Source organism: Toxotes jaculatrix, chromosome 18 (genome assembly GCF_017976425.1).
Source record: "Toxotes jaculatrix isolate fToxJac2 chromosome 18, fToxJac2.pri, whole genome shotgun sequence".
NCBI lineage: Eukaryota > Metazoa > Chordata > Actinopteri > Toxotidae > Toxotes > Toxotes jaculatrix.
This window is the reverse complement of record NC_054411.1, coordinates 19,574,256-19,593,288: the sequence shown is the minus strand read 5'-3', so window position 1 is coordinate 19,593,288 and position 19,033 is coordinate 19,574,256. Positions and strand designations below refer to the sequence as shown.

Genomic DNA, 19,033 nt, shown 5'->3' with positions numbered 1-19,033 from the left:
CTCAATTTATATACACACACAGAGCATATTATTATGGAACACATGCTATGATCATGTTCATCCCATCATGGCCACAGTTCACCATCTTCTAATGGCTGCTTCCAGCAGGATAATGCTCCATGTCACAAAGCTAAAGTCGTCTCAAACTGGTTTCATCAACATGAGTTCAGTGAACCTCAGTGACCTCCCCCAGTCTGCAGACCTGAATCCAGTAGAACACCTTTGGGATGTGGTAGAACAGGAGGTTGGCAGCTTGAATGATGTGATGAATCATGTCAACATGGAGCAGAAGCTCAGAGGAAGGTTTCCAACATCATGTGGAATCAATGACAAGAAGAGCTGAGGCTGTTTGAGAGTAAAGGAAACTATCCAGTGTTAGCATGATGCTCCTAATAAAGTGCTTGGTGTGTGTATATGGTATGGGTTGTTAATTGTTAATTGGTACAGGTCAGTTATCTTAAAATCCCAAAGTTTGTATTTCATTATACACATGTGACAGTGTTGCGGCGCTCATCTCTGTTTTTCACACTATTGTCTAGATCATTTATTTATGACATATAATTGACATATAATATCACTTGAGATCAAGCAGCTTAAAGGGCATAGATCCTTATTGTTTTCAAGTCTAAACCAATACAACCCAATATGTCTGTTAAAGTAGTTTTTGATTGCTGTAATCATTCCTCTGGTGTAAGCGATGGGCATCAAACCTGAAAGTCCCTGTTCAGCACAAAATAACAAGAATAAAAAAAAAAAATTCCCTGTCAGTGTCATTTTCAGCTTCCATTCAGAGCAGGTAAAACAGAAAACAGCTTGATGTGTGCACTTACCATCTGTTTCGCACGCCTCAACAGCTGCTTCCTTATCAGCGGTTCCTTGGGGGAAAACCCACATGTACCAGTCCTCCACCAGTGCAGGTTTCCGGTTCACATTCATCGCTGTCGGTGGGTTGGTGATGCCGTCAACTCGCCGGTCGATGAATGACAACCGTGTCCTTGCGTGGCCACGTTTCCTGAAGCGCTGCCTTGATCATCTGCTATCAGCTGTTTTGCATCTGCCCAGCTGATGGGTTGTTTGTTCTTTTTTGAAACGAAAAATATCTTTTCAAAGAGATAAAGACATAAATAAAGAATCTGGAACAGCATACTGAAATTGTTGTGTATTTATTATATTGTGCCTTCTTATTGTAGTGCTTTATTTACTCTCACTCACCTGTTCACACACACACACTCAGCTGCCTTCCAAGGTGCTGGTCTGCACATCAGGAGCAACTTCAGCATCGGTGTCTTGCCCAAAGACACTTTGACATGAGGAGGGGAGGGGCCGATGTTTGAACTGCCAACCCAGAGGTTAGTGGACAATCTGCTCTACCACCTGAGACACAGCAGTTTTTCTTTGTGTTGCAGTTGCAAGAAAATGTATGTAAACCCTTTGGAATGATCTGGTTTTCATACAGTGTGATCTGATCTGAGCCATATTCTCAGGATTCTTGAGCTCATTCCACAGCATCTCTGCTGGGTCAGGGTCTGGACTCTGGTCGGGCTGAAAAAGCCATTCTGTTGTGTTTAGGGTCATCGTCCTGCTGTATCACCCAGCTTCTATTGAGCTTTAGCTGGCAGACAGCCACCTTGACATTATCCCCTTAAGATAGCTTGGAATTCATTTTCCTCTCCCTGATGTCAATGTTTTCATGTTCTTTTTACTTCATATGTGTTGCTGTGTCCTTCTCAAACAATACAACCTTGGTTACATCAGAAGTGCTGTGGAGGGTCAGCAGCTTTGGCAAACTTCAGGTGTGCTTCTGTGTTGTACCTTTGGAGTCATCTTAGCCGAGCATCCATTCTTGGGAGAGTAGCCACAGTATGACTTTCTTCTGAGCTTGATGCAAATTGGCAATTCCTGATCGGAAGTCTTCTGAGATCTCCTGTTTCACTGATTGGGCTCCATCCTGTTGTGTCCCACAGGTTTGCTCAGTGTTCCCAGAATCAAAACCAAACAAGGTGAAGCAGCTATTACTGCTATTCCATCTGTGGAACAAGCTTCCTGGGTATTGAGGTCTGCTAAAACTCTTACATCTGTTAAAAACAGCTTTGAAAACATTATTATTTGCTGCAGCTTATGAATAGATTCCATATGTGACCTCCTTTTAATCTTTAACCATTTATTTGTTTGTCTTTGCTTTTGTCTCTATTTTTACTATTGTTTTTAAAAAAAAAAAAAAAAAAACTCTGATAAAACCTGAAAGAAAATAACTGATAAGAGGAGAGAGTGGAGGAGGAAGATGTGTTTAGTAAAAAAGCAAAGCAACACTTTAGGAGAACGTGGACATTTGAAATGACATAAGGTAATTTGACTCCACTGTGGTGGATGTGTGTGTCTGTGAGTGTGTGTGTGTTTAACCTCAAAGCTTTGCAGCAAGGTCATTGAGCAAGGAGCCTTCTTATACACAGCATGTGTATAAGAAACTCCACGTATGCGTACGTTAGTTCAGGATTTGTAAAATGCTGGTCACAGCCCTGGCCATGACACCTGATTTAAGGTCAACACTGCAGTACCATAAGCATGACTAAATGTCAAAAGCCTGCTTCATGATATAAAAGTGTTGGCTGGAGTGATGCCAGGCCACTAGAGGGGTTTAAAATGTCATGTTGATCCTGAAGGCAACATTTGAGGAAAGGTCATGGGGTCAGAATGGTTCACCCCCTTGACACATGAATGTACTCAGCAACTGACCCGTGAGGATGGATTTGGACATGTGACGGATGTATCAGCAGTTACCTGTTAAAAATAGGCAGATGTAGAATATTAGAAGTGCCATGGTGAGTCTTTGTTTGTGCTTAATGTTTGGCATAACCTTTATTTTGATGTTGCAGAAGGTGTCATAAAAAAACCTGTGTGTGGGAATTAAAATGCTTATTTTTCAACTCAGACCTTTTACAGTCAGATAGCAAAGACATGATGGAGCATTGCTTCTAACTGTAGAGTACAAAGGCTGTCTGATACATGGCAGAATTTAGACTAGTGCTTAAAGTGGGAAAAGTCCAATGCTACCCAGGAATGAATCCTCTCTCATTTTGTTTGTTAAGAAAAGCACTATTATACGAAATTCAACTTTATTGCCATTTCCACACATGCATGTAATACATGGACAGGTTTTATGTTACTTCCCAGTCAGATGGACGGCTTTTTGGATCAACCAAGAAAGAGGCAAATAATAATGATGAAATTTTTTAAGGTGCAGTATTTAGCCACTTGGTGGCAGCAAAACAAGCTGCAAACACTTCACTGACACATTAATATAAAGTTGTTATTGTGAACTTACTGGTAAACATCTGCCTATTAATACATCCAGCACATATGGGGCAGCACTAACATTCATTTAGACTGGTGTTTGTAGTCACCTGATGAATGTAAGCCCAATATTCATGCTGCTTTTAGCTCTGGTTTGCTTTCCATCACCTCCTGAGACAAAACATCTTCACCTCTTTAGCTGATAAATGCTCCACTGTGTTCACCAGCTAGTTGATCTGCTATTTGCTGCTGGGCATGTGGTGTACAGTGGATTTACCTGAGATTTTTCACTAAAAACAGTTGGGTGCTTGTGATACATGTCCCTCGAAGTGACTCTTTGGACTCTTTTTTCCCAGTTTTAGTTTGAAATTATTTACCTGTTGTGTCTGTTGTTGTTTAACTTCCTGCCCTTGTGTATTTCCTGCCCCACCGTGTGTCACCTGTCACCTCTGCCTCCCTTGTGTATAACTCTCAGTGTTCGCACCATACCTTTTTTTCAGTTTGTCTGCTTTGGTTTGCTGAGTTTCCGCTTTAGTTCCTGTTCATGTTTGGTTTTTCTTCCACTTCCAGTTCCTCATCTGCTTGTAAGTCTGTATTTTAGTCCTTAGTTTTTTTGCCAACTTCTTTTTATGCCTTCAGTTTTTAAACATGGTAACTGTCTCTAATGTAGTATTTTCTGGTCAATAACATTGTGGGACAGTTAAAAAGCAGTTTCACTGGAGAACAGTTTGCAGAGGGCAGCTGCCTGAGCTTCAGGAGACTGTGGTGGCCACACATCTAATGGTCAAAGACATCCCAGTAACTGTTGACCTGCTTTGGTGCTGATACATGAACATATAGATTAATACCTAACATGCACTGTTACAGTCTGCTTTACAAGCTGCTGTTGAATAAAGCTGGTACCTTCAGCACACAAAGTCATTTCTGCTGCTGTAAATGTAACCGTGCCGTCATCGTGCATGTTCCTACTGCTGCTCAACACGTTGAGAAATTAGCTTCTTTGCTTTCTTGTTACACATGTTACATCTTATTTGTTAAATCCAAACAAAAACGAAACTGTAAACACATGTTGTGGTTTCACAGGGGGACGTTTTCCTGGCCAGACCACAGGTGACTTACTTGTGCCTCCAGCGGTTTCCTGGCAACTGTCTTGGAGCTGTTGGGGAAACTAAATGCAGATAAACTCTTTGTAAAGGAGTCTAGCCTGAGGGAGGGATGAAACCTCCCTCCTGTGGTTCTGTTGATAATATACACCTGTAGTACAAGGATACACATCTGTAGTAGTTTATGGAGGATGTTTGAGATGTTGTAAGAAGGATAAAGGAGGAGGTATGAGCCTTTAAGCCCAGCTAAAGTAATTACTTTCCTCTTGTAAGAGCCTCTTCACATCGTGATTGACAGCAAAACACAATGTCACGCTGTTTTCTTAAGAACATATAGGAGGATGTCTTGAAATGCATCAGTGTGCTTTATGCCTTTGTGAGTCAAGGATGATGAGTCACGGTTACTCTTGTCCAGGTGATTTCACTACAGCATGTATAAAAACACTGAGAAGAAGAGGCTGTCTGTGCCTGTTTTCAAGTGTGACAATGAAACTCAGAAAGACTGTTTGTGGGTTCTACGTTACAGAAATTGTGTGTGTGTGTGTGTGTGTGTGTATAGAGGGGTGGGAAAAGGGGGTGGGTTAGAGGGGTTCATTTAAAATGTGTGATTGCAGAAAACGTTGACAGGATGTTATTTTCTTAAGGCCACACAGCCTCTGCCTGTGAGTGGGCTCCACACACCGCCGGTTGCTTTAGCAGAGTGACAGCCCGTTACACCTCTGTTCAGTGTCAAAGTGTCTTTCAGTGTGTTCGATGTGCTTCTGTGTGTTAGAATTTGTTAACACGGCAGCTCCTCCTCAACCAGCTATATACAACAGCAGACAGCATGCTGTTTACAGCCTGATGCTTCAGTATTAAACTCGCTGATCATCCTCATGTACTTTTACATAAGATGAAGTTTGAATGCAGGGCTTTAGCTTTTAATGGTGTATTTCTGCATCTGTGAATCAGTACTGTTACTAAGGGATCTGAGCAGTCATGTGAGTCAGCTCCCTGCACCTGGAATCCCCATTGAATTTCAAATCCAAAACTTCAACCACTCTGTCATCACAGATCTTTTGTTTTTTTGTTTTTGTTTTTCTCATTGATACAATCAATAATTGATTGGTTGCCTGCTGTTTCCTTAGACTCTTCAATGATCATATGATTTATTAGCCAGCTAAACTGAAGTCAGCCACAGGCCCAGTGCTAATCATCAACAGATAAGAGCATTGTGAGAAGAAAGAGAAAGAGTAGGTGTGTGATTGTGTGGGGGTTCAGTATTGCATATACTCTTCAAACGTATGAAGTGATTAATTTATGTGCTTTGGTTGAGAGGCCCGGCGCTCCACCCACGTCATTCCTCCTTGCTTTTCATATTGTTTTGAATTTAACATCTGGTAAGTGTTGAGAAATTCTTCCCCTTTGTAGCCAACACATGGTAGAAATCAACCAGCTGATCGTCTGTAGCCTGGTGAGTTCCACAAAGGAAGAAGTCAGAGGAAGGCAGAAGTGTCACTTACAGTGTGGATTTAACTTCAGCACTTCATTTGACGTTGAAGTTGGTTTCCACATCCAGACATGCAGACCGGGAATACAAGTTTGTCATTCTCACTGATTTGCCTTTGGCTTGTGATTTCAGGAGCTCTGGTAAAAGCAGTGGACAACATGGAGGGAAATGGAACAGCTTCATGGGTGAGAGATGCATGGCACAGGATTTAAGATATTTATTATTACCATGATATCTATAATCCACTGTCTAATGTCCTTCACTAGGAAACTACACCAATTGTCTGAACACGCTGCTCTGACACTGCATTCAGGTTATCTGTCCTTGTCTTTATGGTACTAAATACTGATAAAAAAAATATATATATATATCATTTGATCTGTACACTTTTATTGACTATCATGGCAACAAGTATGAACTGCACTGTTATTTATTTATCTTATTGTGGAAATTGTAAAAAGATGTGTTTGCCTTTGACTTCACTCACAATTATGTGGAAAATTGAAACACAAGCTGTGTTTGTATTATTTGGCAGTGGCAATTTAATGTACAAGAATGACAGTATGTTGTGTATTATATTTTTATTTTCTGGATTGTTTTTTTGTTTTGTTTTTCCCCCAGAGAACCATCCATCAGTCCCACTCTCTGTGTGCTGGTGAACAGGAGTATGTTGACCAGAGAAAGAGAGTAGTTCTGGAGTCACTCAACAGCCTGGAAATCAACTGTACTGCAGTAAGATAGAAATTCTTTAATAAACTCCATTTCTGTCTGTCTGCTGTGCCTGAGCTACCTGCTTCAGAGTTGGTGGAGACCATAACAGAGCTTAGAAAAGCGAACTTTAGACTGAGCGGTTGCCAGAAACACAGCCCCAAATGAAGTTCAGCATCTCATTTGACATCATAGGGTGTTTGTATTGTTTGCAAAGCATATCTAAACAGTTCAAATGCCACCAATAGCCCTAATGACCACTAATAACCTCATTAGGATGATAGATACTAAATAAATAAATACATTCTCCACAGCTGTTCCCTGCAATTAGCTTAGCAGCTGTAAAATTTAGCATCTCTCCATCATTTCTCCAATCAGGATTCCGTTCCCCACATCGCTCTGCTGGCATCAGGTGGGGGTCAGAGGGCGGCCGTGGGCCTGGTGGGTTCCCTCTATCAGATGGAAAAGGACGGTCTGCTGGACACTCTGCTCTACCTGGGAGGAGTTTCAGGTTCAACATGGTAACAGCAATGACACTGACACACATAAAATCAAGTTTGTGTATGAATGAGAGCTGAACAGATGGATGGCAGACGGATGACCAGCAATGTGTCCTTTGAAAAGGTTTTTGATCTTTGGTTGAGTTTTGAGATGCTGCTGAATCAAGTCTAGTTGAAAAAAACACACAGACAATGACAGTAGTGAGACGGATGTGACCTCTGGACCCTTTTCTACATTCAGGGAGACGTTACAGGCCTACAAACAAACTTTATTTATTTCATGATGATTTCTTTTAAGCCGTGTACCTGTCTGTCTTCCTCTGATAGGGCCATGGCCTCCCTGTACAATGACTCACAGTGGAGCACCGACTTGGACAGTGCAGTGGCCAGGTTGTCAGGGCCTGGGGTCAACCTGGAGCAGGCTCTGGCTTGGCTGAGCGAGAGGGCAGAGGAGGAGTTCTTCTCTCTCACCGATGTCTGGGGGGTCTTAACCTCTGCTGGGATCATGAATCAGGTACCAGGGCAAAGACAAGCACGTGTTTACTCCTAATCTTTCCCATTTGAAATGCAACACACTCTGTTCCAATGACTGAGGCAGTCCTTCAGAGATGAATCTTGTTTTTCATCAGATGGACTTACGACATCTTTCAGATGAGAGCAGTAGGAATGCCACCAACCCTTATCCCATTTACAATGCCTTAGAGAAGCACTGCTTTTCAACTGGCCCTATAGAAGGTATACACATGCATGTGCACATGTCACATTACGGTCTAAGTGAGTCATTGATTTGTTTTACAGGAAGTGTAAAGTAAACCCTCTGTCTCGTAGGGAAATGGTTTGAGGTGACCCCTCACGAGGCTGGATTCACAGAGATGGATCTCTTTGTTGAAACATCTCTCCTGGGCAGCAAATTCCAGAGCGGAGAGCTGCTGGAGAAGAAGCCAGAGATGGACATGGTCAAACTGCAAGGTGTGCTGTTTACAGGCAGTGCGGGTTTATGTGATAGAAACGGAGGAATGGTGGTGCGCAGTGGCCAAAGATGTGAAAAGGTGCAGCAAGTGCATCTTTGCCATTGCATGTCTTAAAATAATACGTTGACAGGACTGTCGGTAATGTTTGTATATCAGTCCTCATTTTCAAACTCTATGTGTGTGTGTGTGTGTGTGTGTGTGTGCTGAAATTGTGCAGGTTTTCTAGGTTGTGCATTGGCTCATGAGGATACCATCAGAGATGTCATCCCTCCCTGGCTGAATGGTAATCACAGTTGCATATATAAGCTGCAGGGATAAATCTGTGGCTGGTCTGAGCATCATTGTAGTATTTATTCCCTGCTCCATTATAACATGTATTATCTTACACACTTTCTGTGTGTGTGTGTGTGTGTGTGTGTGTGTTTGGTTCAGTGCCTGAGTATATAGACACAGCTGCTGAAGAGTACCTGCGTATATACAACACCCTTGATAAACTGGTGGTCCTGATCAGCAGTACCATTGAGGATCCTACTGGTCTATCTGACCTGAATAAGCTGCAGCTGACACTAAAAGGTTGGAGATAATTTGCTATCAAATTTCCCTCTTTACCAGTTCTACTCATTAAATCCAACTATTTTGGTAGCTGTAAGCTAATTTATGAAACAGCACGTACTGATACTCATACAGGAACATTTTTATTTATTTATTTATTTATTTATTTAGGCCTCTGATGAAAAAAGCCACAGTGCCCATTAGATCCTTATCTTTTTCAGACAAGGTAAACCATAATAAGTCTGCGCTGCTGGAGTCTAAGAGTTTGGAGGAAAGAAAAAGTGTTTTTCAGGCGTGGATTGTGGAGCTGCTGGCAGAGGTAGAGCTCTGGAGCCAAAGGCTGGAGGATGGAGCTTTCAAAACACATGGTCAGAGGCAGATAAACAGACAAACTGTTCAATATTATTTGACAACAGACACATATTACTAAAATGTAATGGAAACACTTGTATTTCTTTTCACTGTGTTCCCTCCCCCCCAGTCGCTTTGCTTACCACGCAAGTCCTTCCCCTGATTATGAGATGGGAGTGGGGAACAACCAGAAACTTCCTCTACCAATACCAAGGTGAGAAGGCAGATCTTTTCCTCAACAATAAGAATGAACTTTATTAAAGTAAAACATGTTCAGTCTGATGTCACACTCATGCTGTTCTTACACTTAATTAAACAAGACCTTTTAGTTATAGTGGTGAATCTACCAACTCCGCGGTTCACCTCGGCTGTACAGAACTTTGCAGCGTCTTCCTTCTTCTTTGTTTTGGTTATCCAGTTTTATTTCAGTCACACAGCTGTCTTCAGCATGGTTTCCAGCTGCAGCTGGCAGCTGTTTGCAGTGAAAAAGCTCTATAAACACACTACACACTACTTCCAGAGCACCATATAGCAGGCAGGAAAAAGTTTGTGACTAGCTGGTGAGCATAAGGGAGTTAGCAGACACCAAAACAGAGCTAAAGAGTGTAAATACTGAGTCCACACTGATGAGGTGACCTGAAACACAAATCCAAGTAAATGCTAATAATGTTGTTCTGTGTCTAATTCTTGAGAGGAACTTATGATCTCTCAAGGAGGTATGAAACATCACCTGGTGACATATAACAAAAGTAAAGAAACAGAAATAAGAGAAAGAAAGAAAGAAATAGGTGGATAGTGACACCAACTGTTCAGTAACAGGCAAATCCAAGACAAGTTCATAGTGATATTAAATGGTGGTAATACTTAACTGAAAATTTCTGTTGGCAGATTTCACCGTACCACCTTGCCTTTACTCTCAAGAAAGCTTCCACCTGATAGATGCCGGGCTGTTGATCAATGTGCCCTACCCTCCATTTCTGGGAGACAAGAGAGACATCGACCTCATCATCGCACCGGAGTACAGCGCTGGAAACATGTTTGAGGTACTGTGGAGAGAGAGTGTGTGTGTGTGTGTTATGTGTGCACTTTGGCCTGAGGTAACAATATTAGTATTCTTAACAAAACCAATAAAATCATTTCATTTCGCAAAACTGATCTGTTAGCTTCATGAGAGTGGGGTGGGATGATGGTCTCTCTGAGTATTTTATGTTTTAAGTTTTATGCTGTAAGATCAGAGTCTGAAACATTGTCCACCCCCTGCCTGCTCTCCTCACAGACTCTGACTCTTGCCAGAGACTATGCAGCTCAGGTGAACAAGTCTTTCCCAGAGATAGACGACAAAATCCTGGAGGAAAGAGACTGGCCCAGGGACTGCTATGTGTTTGAGGGAAAAGAGAAGGAGCCCACGATCATTTACATGCCACTCTTCAACAGACAGAACTGCAAAGGTTTGTTACACACACTTTCAGATTTGTCCTTAGTGATTTTTCCTTTCAGAAGCAGAGCTGCTCTGCAGGCAAACATAAACTTAAATGGGCAGAAACAAAGAGGAACCATAATTTTTTTTGGCATCTAGCTAAACAGAAAACTTGTTTATGGATATTTTTTTTGTAAATAATTTAGCCGATACAACAAAACTATTTTAAAGCAACAGTGTGGCTTATCCTTGAGTTAGCTGGGAAACTGTGTTTGATGATTTCTGATTTGCTGTTTTGTATTTTTGTCTAATGTATTCACCAGCATGGATGCATTTTTCTCTGTACAATGAAGTGTCTTCTACCCACCTGTGATTGGATCCTTACATGTCTTCACTGTTTTGTGCAGATGCAGAGGAGTTCAAAGCAAAGATGGAAGAGTTCTCCACCTTTCAGCTTCCCTTTGGCCAGGAGAAGATCGAGTTTGTGTTGGAGACGGCCAAAGCTAACATGAAGAACAACAAGGAAACTCTGCTGAGGGAGATCAACAAGGCCGTTCTCCGCCGAGAGAACAAGAGGTAGGGATGGGCCTGAGTGGGAGGGGGTGTTAAGTATAGCACTGTTAATGTTGGTAAAACCTGAATCTCACATTTCTTTTCAGTATTTAATTTCTGAGCTTGGTGTGTCTGAGGAAACAGTGAAACAGTTAAACTCCAAATTCATTCAGATTAAACCCATAGAAGGCAAACAAGCTTGTTTTCTCCCCTTAAAGAGAGGCAGTTCATAACTCGTGTGACAGGTCTGGACCACACGTGAATTTCTAAGAGAAGATCCTAAAACTGGTGAAGGCCACAGATTCTCTGAAACCACCTCTATATACTACTCACAATCTCTTTGCACAACTGGTTCTTGGATGAGGCCCAATCTATGTGGAAGGACTCACTAAAAGGAGTTTATGTAATATCTGTGTGTCTGAGACAGAGAGAGAGAGATGTGGATGGCTGATGGATAAATAACTGACTCATCAGAAATCTAACGTGCTTTTCTCTATTCTTCTCTCTTCCAGGAAGTCTGTACTCGCCAGATCTTTGATTTAATCTTTTTGCTTTGCTGTGAACTGAGCTTTGTGGTTTCATAATGATTATGAGTATACGTTCTCAGACAGACACAGCCACGGGAGACAGAGAAAACATAATATGAACAATACCTAATCATGTGATGTATGCATGCCATGATGTCTGCTAAAATAACTGACTGAAAGTTTAGATAAATGTCAGTTACATATGTGACAGTATGTCTTCTTGAAGGTTTACTGTACTGCACATACACACTATTATATTAGCATGATACAATATAATACCATATAATACCATATAATACCATACTTCCGACTTTATGACTTTGTTTTTGAGTATCTTCAGTTTTACCTGACCTCACTATCTCCATCGCTTTGCTACTGATCTCCCAAAGCTCCTGTGAGGCCTTTGCAGGAAGGTGTAGTTCTAGAGGCAGGTGCAATAGATTAGCTCCTCGTCCTTCACTGATTGTTGGACTGAAGAGTCAGACAGAACAGAAAAGAACCTGGCTGATTGTAACTTTTCCTGAAGCTCATCAATACAGCACTAGGACTGTGACATGCCTGGTCGTGCTACAGTATGTGTTATGTTGAGGTCCAGGCTGGAGAGCCACCAGCTTGGCAATGAAGTAGGCAGTTTTGAAGACGTTCACCATCTTTTCTTTTACTGCTGCGTCCATTCTGTCAAAAGCTGACTCCAGTGCTCCTCTTTCTGACTGAGCTCTTGCTCGTAGAGCATCTTTAGCTGATTTGTGTGCAGTCGTGATTGCATTCTCTTTGATGCTCCTCACTCTTACGTTTTCTCCAGTTACCCTGTGGAACAGGCTGTTCCCTATATGGGCTGAGCTGGACAGCTCCTGCAGGTTTTGCAGTACATTAACTGTGCCATTTCATCACTACTCAGTGAAAGGAAATTTTCTTTTTTGTTATCCTTCATACATCACATCCTTGTTTCTGTGGAGAAGTTGAAAATAAAGTCATTTGTTCATGCGTGACTGTTTTCTCTTAACAATTTACATTAAAGATTAGAGATGCTGCTTTCAGTCATTGTAAATGTTTCCATGGTGAAATGTGCCTTTGCAAGATCGCTTGTTTATTCAAAGTTTATTCATTCTAAACATGTGCTGCGTCAAAGTTGCACCTTCAAGTATGAAGTCCATAGGATGAACGGTTCTGAAGACAGGCCAAGGACAGACAGAGATTATTTTGCTTGCACAGATATGTGCTGCATGCTGCTGTCCTGTGTCTGTATTTCTTTACATTCTCAGTCATTAGTTTGCTTAGTTGTGAGGCTGTTATGATCAGCCCCTTGGTGACTGCTGTTGAACTCTTTTTGGACTATCCTGGACTCTTGTTTTGGTTCCTTGGTTTCATTCAGCATTTCCTGTTTTATTTTGAAGTCTGGTTCCTTGTATATCTGTTCCCAGTCTACTTCCTGTCTTTGTCTCTTTCCCTTGCTTGTTGATTGTCTGCCCCACCCTAATGTGAAACACCTGTTGCCCAGTGTAAATCTCATTGCTCCCCTGTTTCCTGGTCGGTTTGTCTGTTGTCAGCCCAGTTGTCATCCCTGGGTTTGTCCCTGCTGTCCTGCCTGTGCTTACCTCCAGTGTGTGCTCCTCATGTCTTCCTGTGGACTTACCTCATGTCTTCCTGTGGACTTACCTCATGTTTTCCTGTGGACTTGCCTCAGACCTACAGGTAAGAATCCCTGAGTTTTCCTTTGAGTTTGTGTTCCTGGGTTTACTTTGTGGATGATTGTGGATTGTGGATTGAGTTTTATTTCCTTGCCTCTTGGACTTTGTATGCTAGTGATTTATTGTTATTAAAAGTAATGTTAGCAAGGAGCTAGTAACTTTCAATCCAAAACAATACACCTTGTAGGCCTACCTGGCTTCAATAAAGACCTATTGGTGGATCCTCTGAGTTTAACCAGTGCAACAGGTCGACTGAGGGGATAGATGGACCTGTGTTATACAGAGCTTTTCCACTGGAACATTTCAGGTTCATGCTGGGTGAAAGTAAGGTCTGTTGTACTCAGTGGTCAGTGCTTGTTTCAGGTTGTCATTTGCTAAGTGATAGTTCTCAGTGATCAGATGTGTCCTCAGTGGATCTTGGGTGCAGTCACACCTGCACTTAATGTTGTTCATCTGTGATTAGATCACCTGAGATGAATGTTAATGCCAGGTCTGAAAAGGGCCTTGTTGTTGTTGTTGTTTTAGATGACCCCCCTCTCAGTGCTGAGTCAGGGCACATTCTCTCTCTTCCTGTAGTTCTGCCCTCAAAGCTGTGGTTTTACAGGGGATTATCATGTTGGCATTGATGATGCATCTTCCTCTTAAAAAGAAAAAAAAGCTCCCTTACATGAAAACTTTTGACAGAGCTTTGCATCTGGTATTGTAAGGTCTGTGCTGGAGAACAGTGAAATGCAATACATCCACATATTGTTCATACATACAGTACATCCCCCAATATTCTGTTTAGTATGTCACATTGAATCTTACACCCACAGCTTTGCTCTGAAAGGAGAAACCCAAACCTAACGCTAGAGGTCGCACAACATCCACAGGAGAGAGTTTCACTGACTGTCAATGCAGTGAGTGTTTGATCAGGGCCATCTGCACACATCTCACTGCATCCACAGTTGGTTGCTCAGCGACTATGTCAGTGTAATTTTTTTTTTTTTTTTTTTTTTTTTTGTAGGAAATAAAATGAATCACTGGGCTGGGTGTTTCTTTTATGAGCCAAATTCAGACAATTATACCCAGATTTTAATTCTCTTTTTAAAAAAAATGAGACTGGCAAAACAGAATTGGAATCTCACAGTGTTTGCTTATAATATTTTATATTTTATATTTTATAAGCCCTATAGATGTACATCTATATCTATATGCCCAAAACAGTATTATATATGTGTATGTCTGTATCACACATGTATATCATTTAGTGGTTTCCCATTGATAAGTTAACTTTTTTTCTCCTTGCTTTACGATTATTCTGTCATCCCTGTCAGTGTCTTGTTGTCTCCCTCTGTGAGTACGTGCGCTCTTGGTGCGCTTTGCGTTGTCAGTAAAGTTGCCTGATCCGCCGCAGACGAACCGTGCGCCACTAACACCCGCCCGACCCAAAGGAGAAGCAGAAGAGCAAAATGCGCGTTGAAAGATTTTACAGCTGATTATTTTTTTTCCTCCCACGGGTGGACAAATAAATAGATGAGAAACGCGGGTTAAAATAAATAAAAAATTAAATGAATTTTTAAAAAAAAAGCTGAAATGCTGCCTGAGCACCAAACCGGGAAGCGAAAGAGGACAACGCTGTGAGGGCGGATCTCCCCTGCGAGGCTTCAGACCTTCTCGGCGCTCCGTGACGGAGAGACGGGGATGAGGAGAACCAAAGAGGAGGAGTGGGAAAAAAAAAATGCTCAAAGTTTGGCCGTGTCGTCCGGAAGTGTGAGCCTGCAAAGTGAAGTCCCCGCAACAGCTGCAGAAAAATGAGCGTGAATTGAACGAAGAATGCGTGTCGTTTGGGATTTATCTGTGATTTTACACACATATATCATCTGCACGTCATCAGGTAAGGAGGCAACAGGAGCTGCGGTCCTTCAGAAATGTTAGAACAACATGGAAATAGAAGAGAAAGATTGGATTGATGCCATTGCGAATATTAAGTTACCGTTCAATAGTTATAGTATTTTGGAGACAAGCTCACCTGCCCGTCAGGTAAACCATTAACTATAGTGATTCCACTTTTTAAAAAATGAAGTGTGTGGTTTACAGTATTTATGTGGCAACAGGCTCTTTGTGGCATCAGCCAGTGCACACTGGTCACATCCATTCCCTCCAAACTCACACATCACAGTCCAGCATTTTGATCAGCAGACTCATGCATTTGGATGCACTCACACACACACACACACATACACACACACATACACACACACATGCACATCATAGTGGTGGCAGCATACAGTATACCACAGAGCATAAATCCACAGGCTGACTAAATTGGACTGTGAATATAAGTAGCTCATGCATGTCGCTGTCATGCTGCAGCCTGTGTCAAAGAGCTCATTCAGCAGGGCCGTGTCAGTGAGGCAGCCGTCCATTTAGTCAGATGGACTACACACAGAGAATCCCACTATGGGATGAGTCAGAATTTCATACTCATCACGGGCCGAAGCTGTCAGCCTTGGACTTCGTGACAAAATGTGAGAGTTTGGGCAGCTGATGTTTTCAAACAGATATGCAGACAGCAGTGTCATCTCTTGATAACCCAGCGAGCAAGGAATATTCAGCCGGCTGCTGATTTCTCTTTCTGTCAGGCAGCAGCATCACAGCTCGGTTGAACATGAGCTGCAAAACTCTCCTTTTTTTTTTTTTCGATGGGACGATCTGAGTTTCTCAGCAGGGTGCTGGTAATGTGCTCACTGACTACGCCTGAAAAGGTTCAAAGGAGGTTTAATTTCACAGTGATGAGCTGAAATAATAAATAGAAAACAGAAGCTGAAGTGACTATTTACTGATCTGAAACATTAAACTGCACAGGTGCTCTGACTTCAACAGTTTGACCATGTGGGCGTTTGGTGCAGACAGCTGCCCTTTAAAGTCTAAACTTTGCCGTGGCAGGTCACAGCTCTGCAGACGTTCCCTGTGCACGTCTGTCCTTATTAAATTGATCTGCTCTTTGTTCTTAAAGGTTTTGTCTAAGTGGAGTCAATGGCTCAGTCATTTAGATGCTTGAAAGGCAGAGGCTTGGAGCGACCCAGACATTGGACATTGGACTCTCTTCATAGATGTCTTGTCCCTGTGGACACTTGTGGTTACTGCATCCCTAAAAAAAAAAACTCCTGCAGCCCAGAAAGCATTAGCACAGCCCTGACTGTACAGGGAGGTCCAGAGGGGGTGGGGAAGTTAAAGGACTGTAGCTCAGGGTGTGTCAGCCGTTTTCTGTAGACTGCTCGACTTTCGAAGCAGTGGTGTAGAGTAAGGAACAGGTGAGTGCGTAGAGAGGGTGTGACCGTCCTGGGGCCCACGCTGCGTGGGGGCCCCTACTAAGCAACTTTTTGGTTAGACTTCAACAGCATATGCCTGTCGCTGACTGAGTGATTAAGTTTTAAAAAGGGACTGTGATATATACAAAGATCGTTCACGTGTTTGGATTTTGTTATTTAGGAGGATGATGGAATACAAAAATGGACAAGACTAAACTACAGCAGGCTGGACAGGGACAACACCTGGTGACGTTTCTGTCCACAGACCTGCTCCTCACTGGATACTTTTGTGTTTTTGGCAGCATTCTGAGTAAACTCTTGACTGTCGTGTGTGAAAATTCGAAATAAAAATACCTGCATGATTTTATGCATTGCATTACTGATATGACTGGCTGATTGGATAATTGCATGAATAAGTAAGTGTTCCTAATAAAGTGCTTGGTGAGTGTAGACATTGACTTGACATAGTGTCACCAGTGACTGCACCTGTCTGATTGGTTATATCTGTCCTCCATAAACTGCTTTCACACACGAACCGCAAACGTTTCTAGACATTACCCAGAGGAGCTGCAGGTGTGAATGCAAATGTCCAAATTAGCTGAACTGGACATTAAAAGGACTTTTGCCCTCCCAGGTCGATAGTATAGAGTCTGTGAAATCTGCCTGAGCCGATGTGTGAATAGAGCAGGTCATTGTCTGGAGGATCCACAGTGAGTGAGTGGGTGTGTTGATGACGTCTCTATCCTGCCTTCTGCACGCTTCGTGATACTGTTGCCTCAAGGAATGCCTCATGTATAGGGTGAAAAGAAGGACAGAACCCTGTGGAACTCTATGACTAACTCTTGTGTGCATGGAAGAATCATTGTTAACATGAACAAACTGCAATCTTTTCGCTAAATATGACGTAAACCTTCCTTTAATCCCAATGAAATGTTCCAGGCCATGTAATAAAATCTCTCTACGTCCTGATTCAAACCTTCTCACACACCACTCCTTTGCAGTTAATCACATAATTGGTTTGCAACATCTTTTTCAAGGATTTTAGAACTAAAGAAGAGGTTGGATGGAGGTCTATAGGTGGCTAAAACATCTGGATCAAGAGAAAGCATTTTCAGTAGAGGTTTAATTACTGCAACCTTAAAAGCCTGCAGTGCATAGCCTGTTAAGTATCCTTAAACAGCTTATTGGAATAGAGTCTAAAAGGTTGATGGTTTAGATGAACAACCAGTTGAGGTTATCTCAGACAGATCTATAGGAGAGAAGTATAAATCCAGGCGTAACAGTCAAGGCCACGGTGCTGCACAGTGCATCTGTGCCAGGTGTGGGAAGGAAGTGATGAATTTACTCTCTAATAGTGAGAATTTTATTTGTAAAGAAGCTCATGAAGTTGTTATTACTACTGGGAGTGTGAATGGCTCAATAGATCTATGACTGTCAGCCTGGATTCAGTGCTGCCAAGAAGCCTGGAGTTCTTATTTTCCCTCTCTCTCAGTGATGAATAACAGGCGGTTCTGGTATTACAGAGGGCTTTCTTTTATATATTATTAGACTTTCTTCTCAGGTTAGACCAAGTTCGTTTCCATTGGTGGAACACCATCTTTCAGCTTTTTGCAATTTCTGCTTTAAAGCACACATTTGTGAATTGTACCTCGGAGCCTCCTCTGATTCACTACAGGGGCTACGGCTGTCGAGTGTCGTACGCACTGAGGCTGCAGCACTATCAACAAGACCAGCAACTCGTGTGGGAGGAAAGTTGAGATAGCTGCCCCCCCCGCATTGTATTGACACATGGAATTGGAGTAAATAATAATGTACAGCAACAATTCTTTGCTTAAATTTGCTTACAGCAGTATCAGATAATGTAATGTTTTTTTTTCTCCAAATGCCGTGCAGTCCATTATTGTGAAGAGGGTTTTGTGAATATATTATTAAATGTCCAATTTCTATGCCATATGTCAGGACAAGATCGAGGGTGTGATTAAAAACAGCGACTGGGTTCCTTTACATTTGGAGAAAGTTGAGTTCAGTTGTGAATTAAATGCAGAGCTAAGGCCGCTGCTGTCAACATTTACATGGATGTATATATGAAAGCAATCGGAGAAGTCCAGAGACGGCTCATTAAGTTCACACGTGTTAAGCCAAGCTTCAAAGCCTGCTGCTCTGCTAAAATTTTATAACCACGACGGCGTCTGACGAAATCACCACACACGAGTTAAATACTGACACCGCTGTGCTGTGATTTCAGCTATCACATTGTGCATAGGTGCTTTTTGGGAAACAAACAAGAAAACAAAAAAAACAAAGAAGTTGTTAAAGGGGTGTGAGAGACTCTAAGCTGACAACACTGTCCATCTCTGTCCATGTTTAAATCACAGGTTAAAGTGTCCACATACAGTTAATTCTGACAGGAAAAAAGGGTCGTTTATCAGTCGTTCCATGAAAATGTTTTTGAGACTCCCAGCCATCAGCCGGTCATAGTAACAGGGACTAACAGTCTAGATGTATTAGGTTGATACAGACATGTACATTCTCATGGGCTCTGCTCAGTAGCTACTGTTAGTAGCTGGAAGAGCTACTTTTAGCAAATATTA

General features: G+C 42.1%; 2 protein-coding genes across 2 annotated transcripts in view; both read left to right on the top strand.

The window, feature by feature from the left end:
• Nucleotides 1–5,864: 5,864 nt before the first annotated feature.
• Nucleotides 5,865–12,498, top strand: LOC121197951 (cytosolic phospholipase A2 gamma-like). Its single transcript, XM_041061730.1, has 14 exons — nucleotides 5,865–6,068; nucleotides 6,505–6,615; nucleotides 6,970–7,112; nucleotides 7,419–7,605; nucleotides 7,721–7,826; nucleotides 7,920–8,060; nucleotides 8,280–8,345; nucleotides 8,495–8,635; nucleotides 8,836–8,982; nucleotides 9,096–9,179; nucleotides 9,854–10,008; nucleotides 10,242–10,413; nucleotides 10,790–10,958; nucleotides 11,447–12,498. The coding sequence occupies exons 1-14, from the start codon at nucleotides 5,955–5,957 to the stop codon at nucleotides 11,475–11,477; spliced, it is 1,767 nt and encodes a 588-aa protein (XP_040917664.1). The 5' UTR covers nucleotides 5,865–5,954; the 3' UTR covers nucleotides 11,478–12,498.
• Nucleotides 12,499–14,964: 2,466 nt separating this feature from the next.
• The window catches only part of LOC121198760 (carbonic anhydrase-related protein 10-like), a 77,409-nt gene continuing 73,340 nt past the window's right edge, over nucleotides 14,965–19,033 (top strand). Inside the window, exon 1 of the mRNA XM_041063075.1 lies at nucleotides 14,965–15,025. Coding sequence (XP_040919009.1) covers nucleotides 14,965–15,025 — 61 coding nt within the window. The remainder of the gene's footprint in view (nucleotides 15,026–19,033) is intronic.

Bases quoted from the DNA above. Each gene is read 5' to 3' on its own strand.
- LOC121197951 (XM_041061730.1), top strand. From the start codon at position 5,955: ATGCAGACCGGGAATACAAGTTTGTCATTCTCACTGATTTGCCTTTGG. The intron at 7,606-7,720 runs GTACCAGGGCAA...GTTTTTCATCAG, and splicing joins CTGCTGGGATCATGAATCAG to ATGGACTTACGACATCTTTC. The intron at 7,827-7,919 runs GTATACACATGC...TCTGTCTCGTAG, and splicing joins TTCAACTGGCCCTATAGAAG to GGAAATGGTTTGAGGTGACC.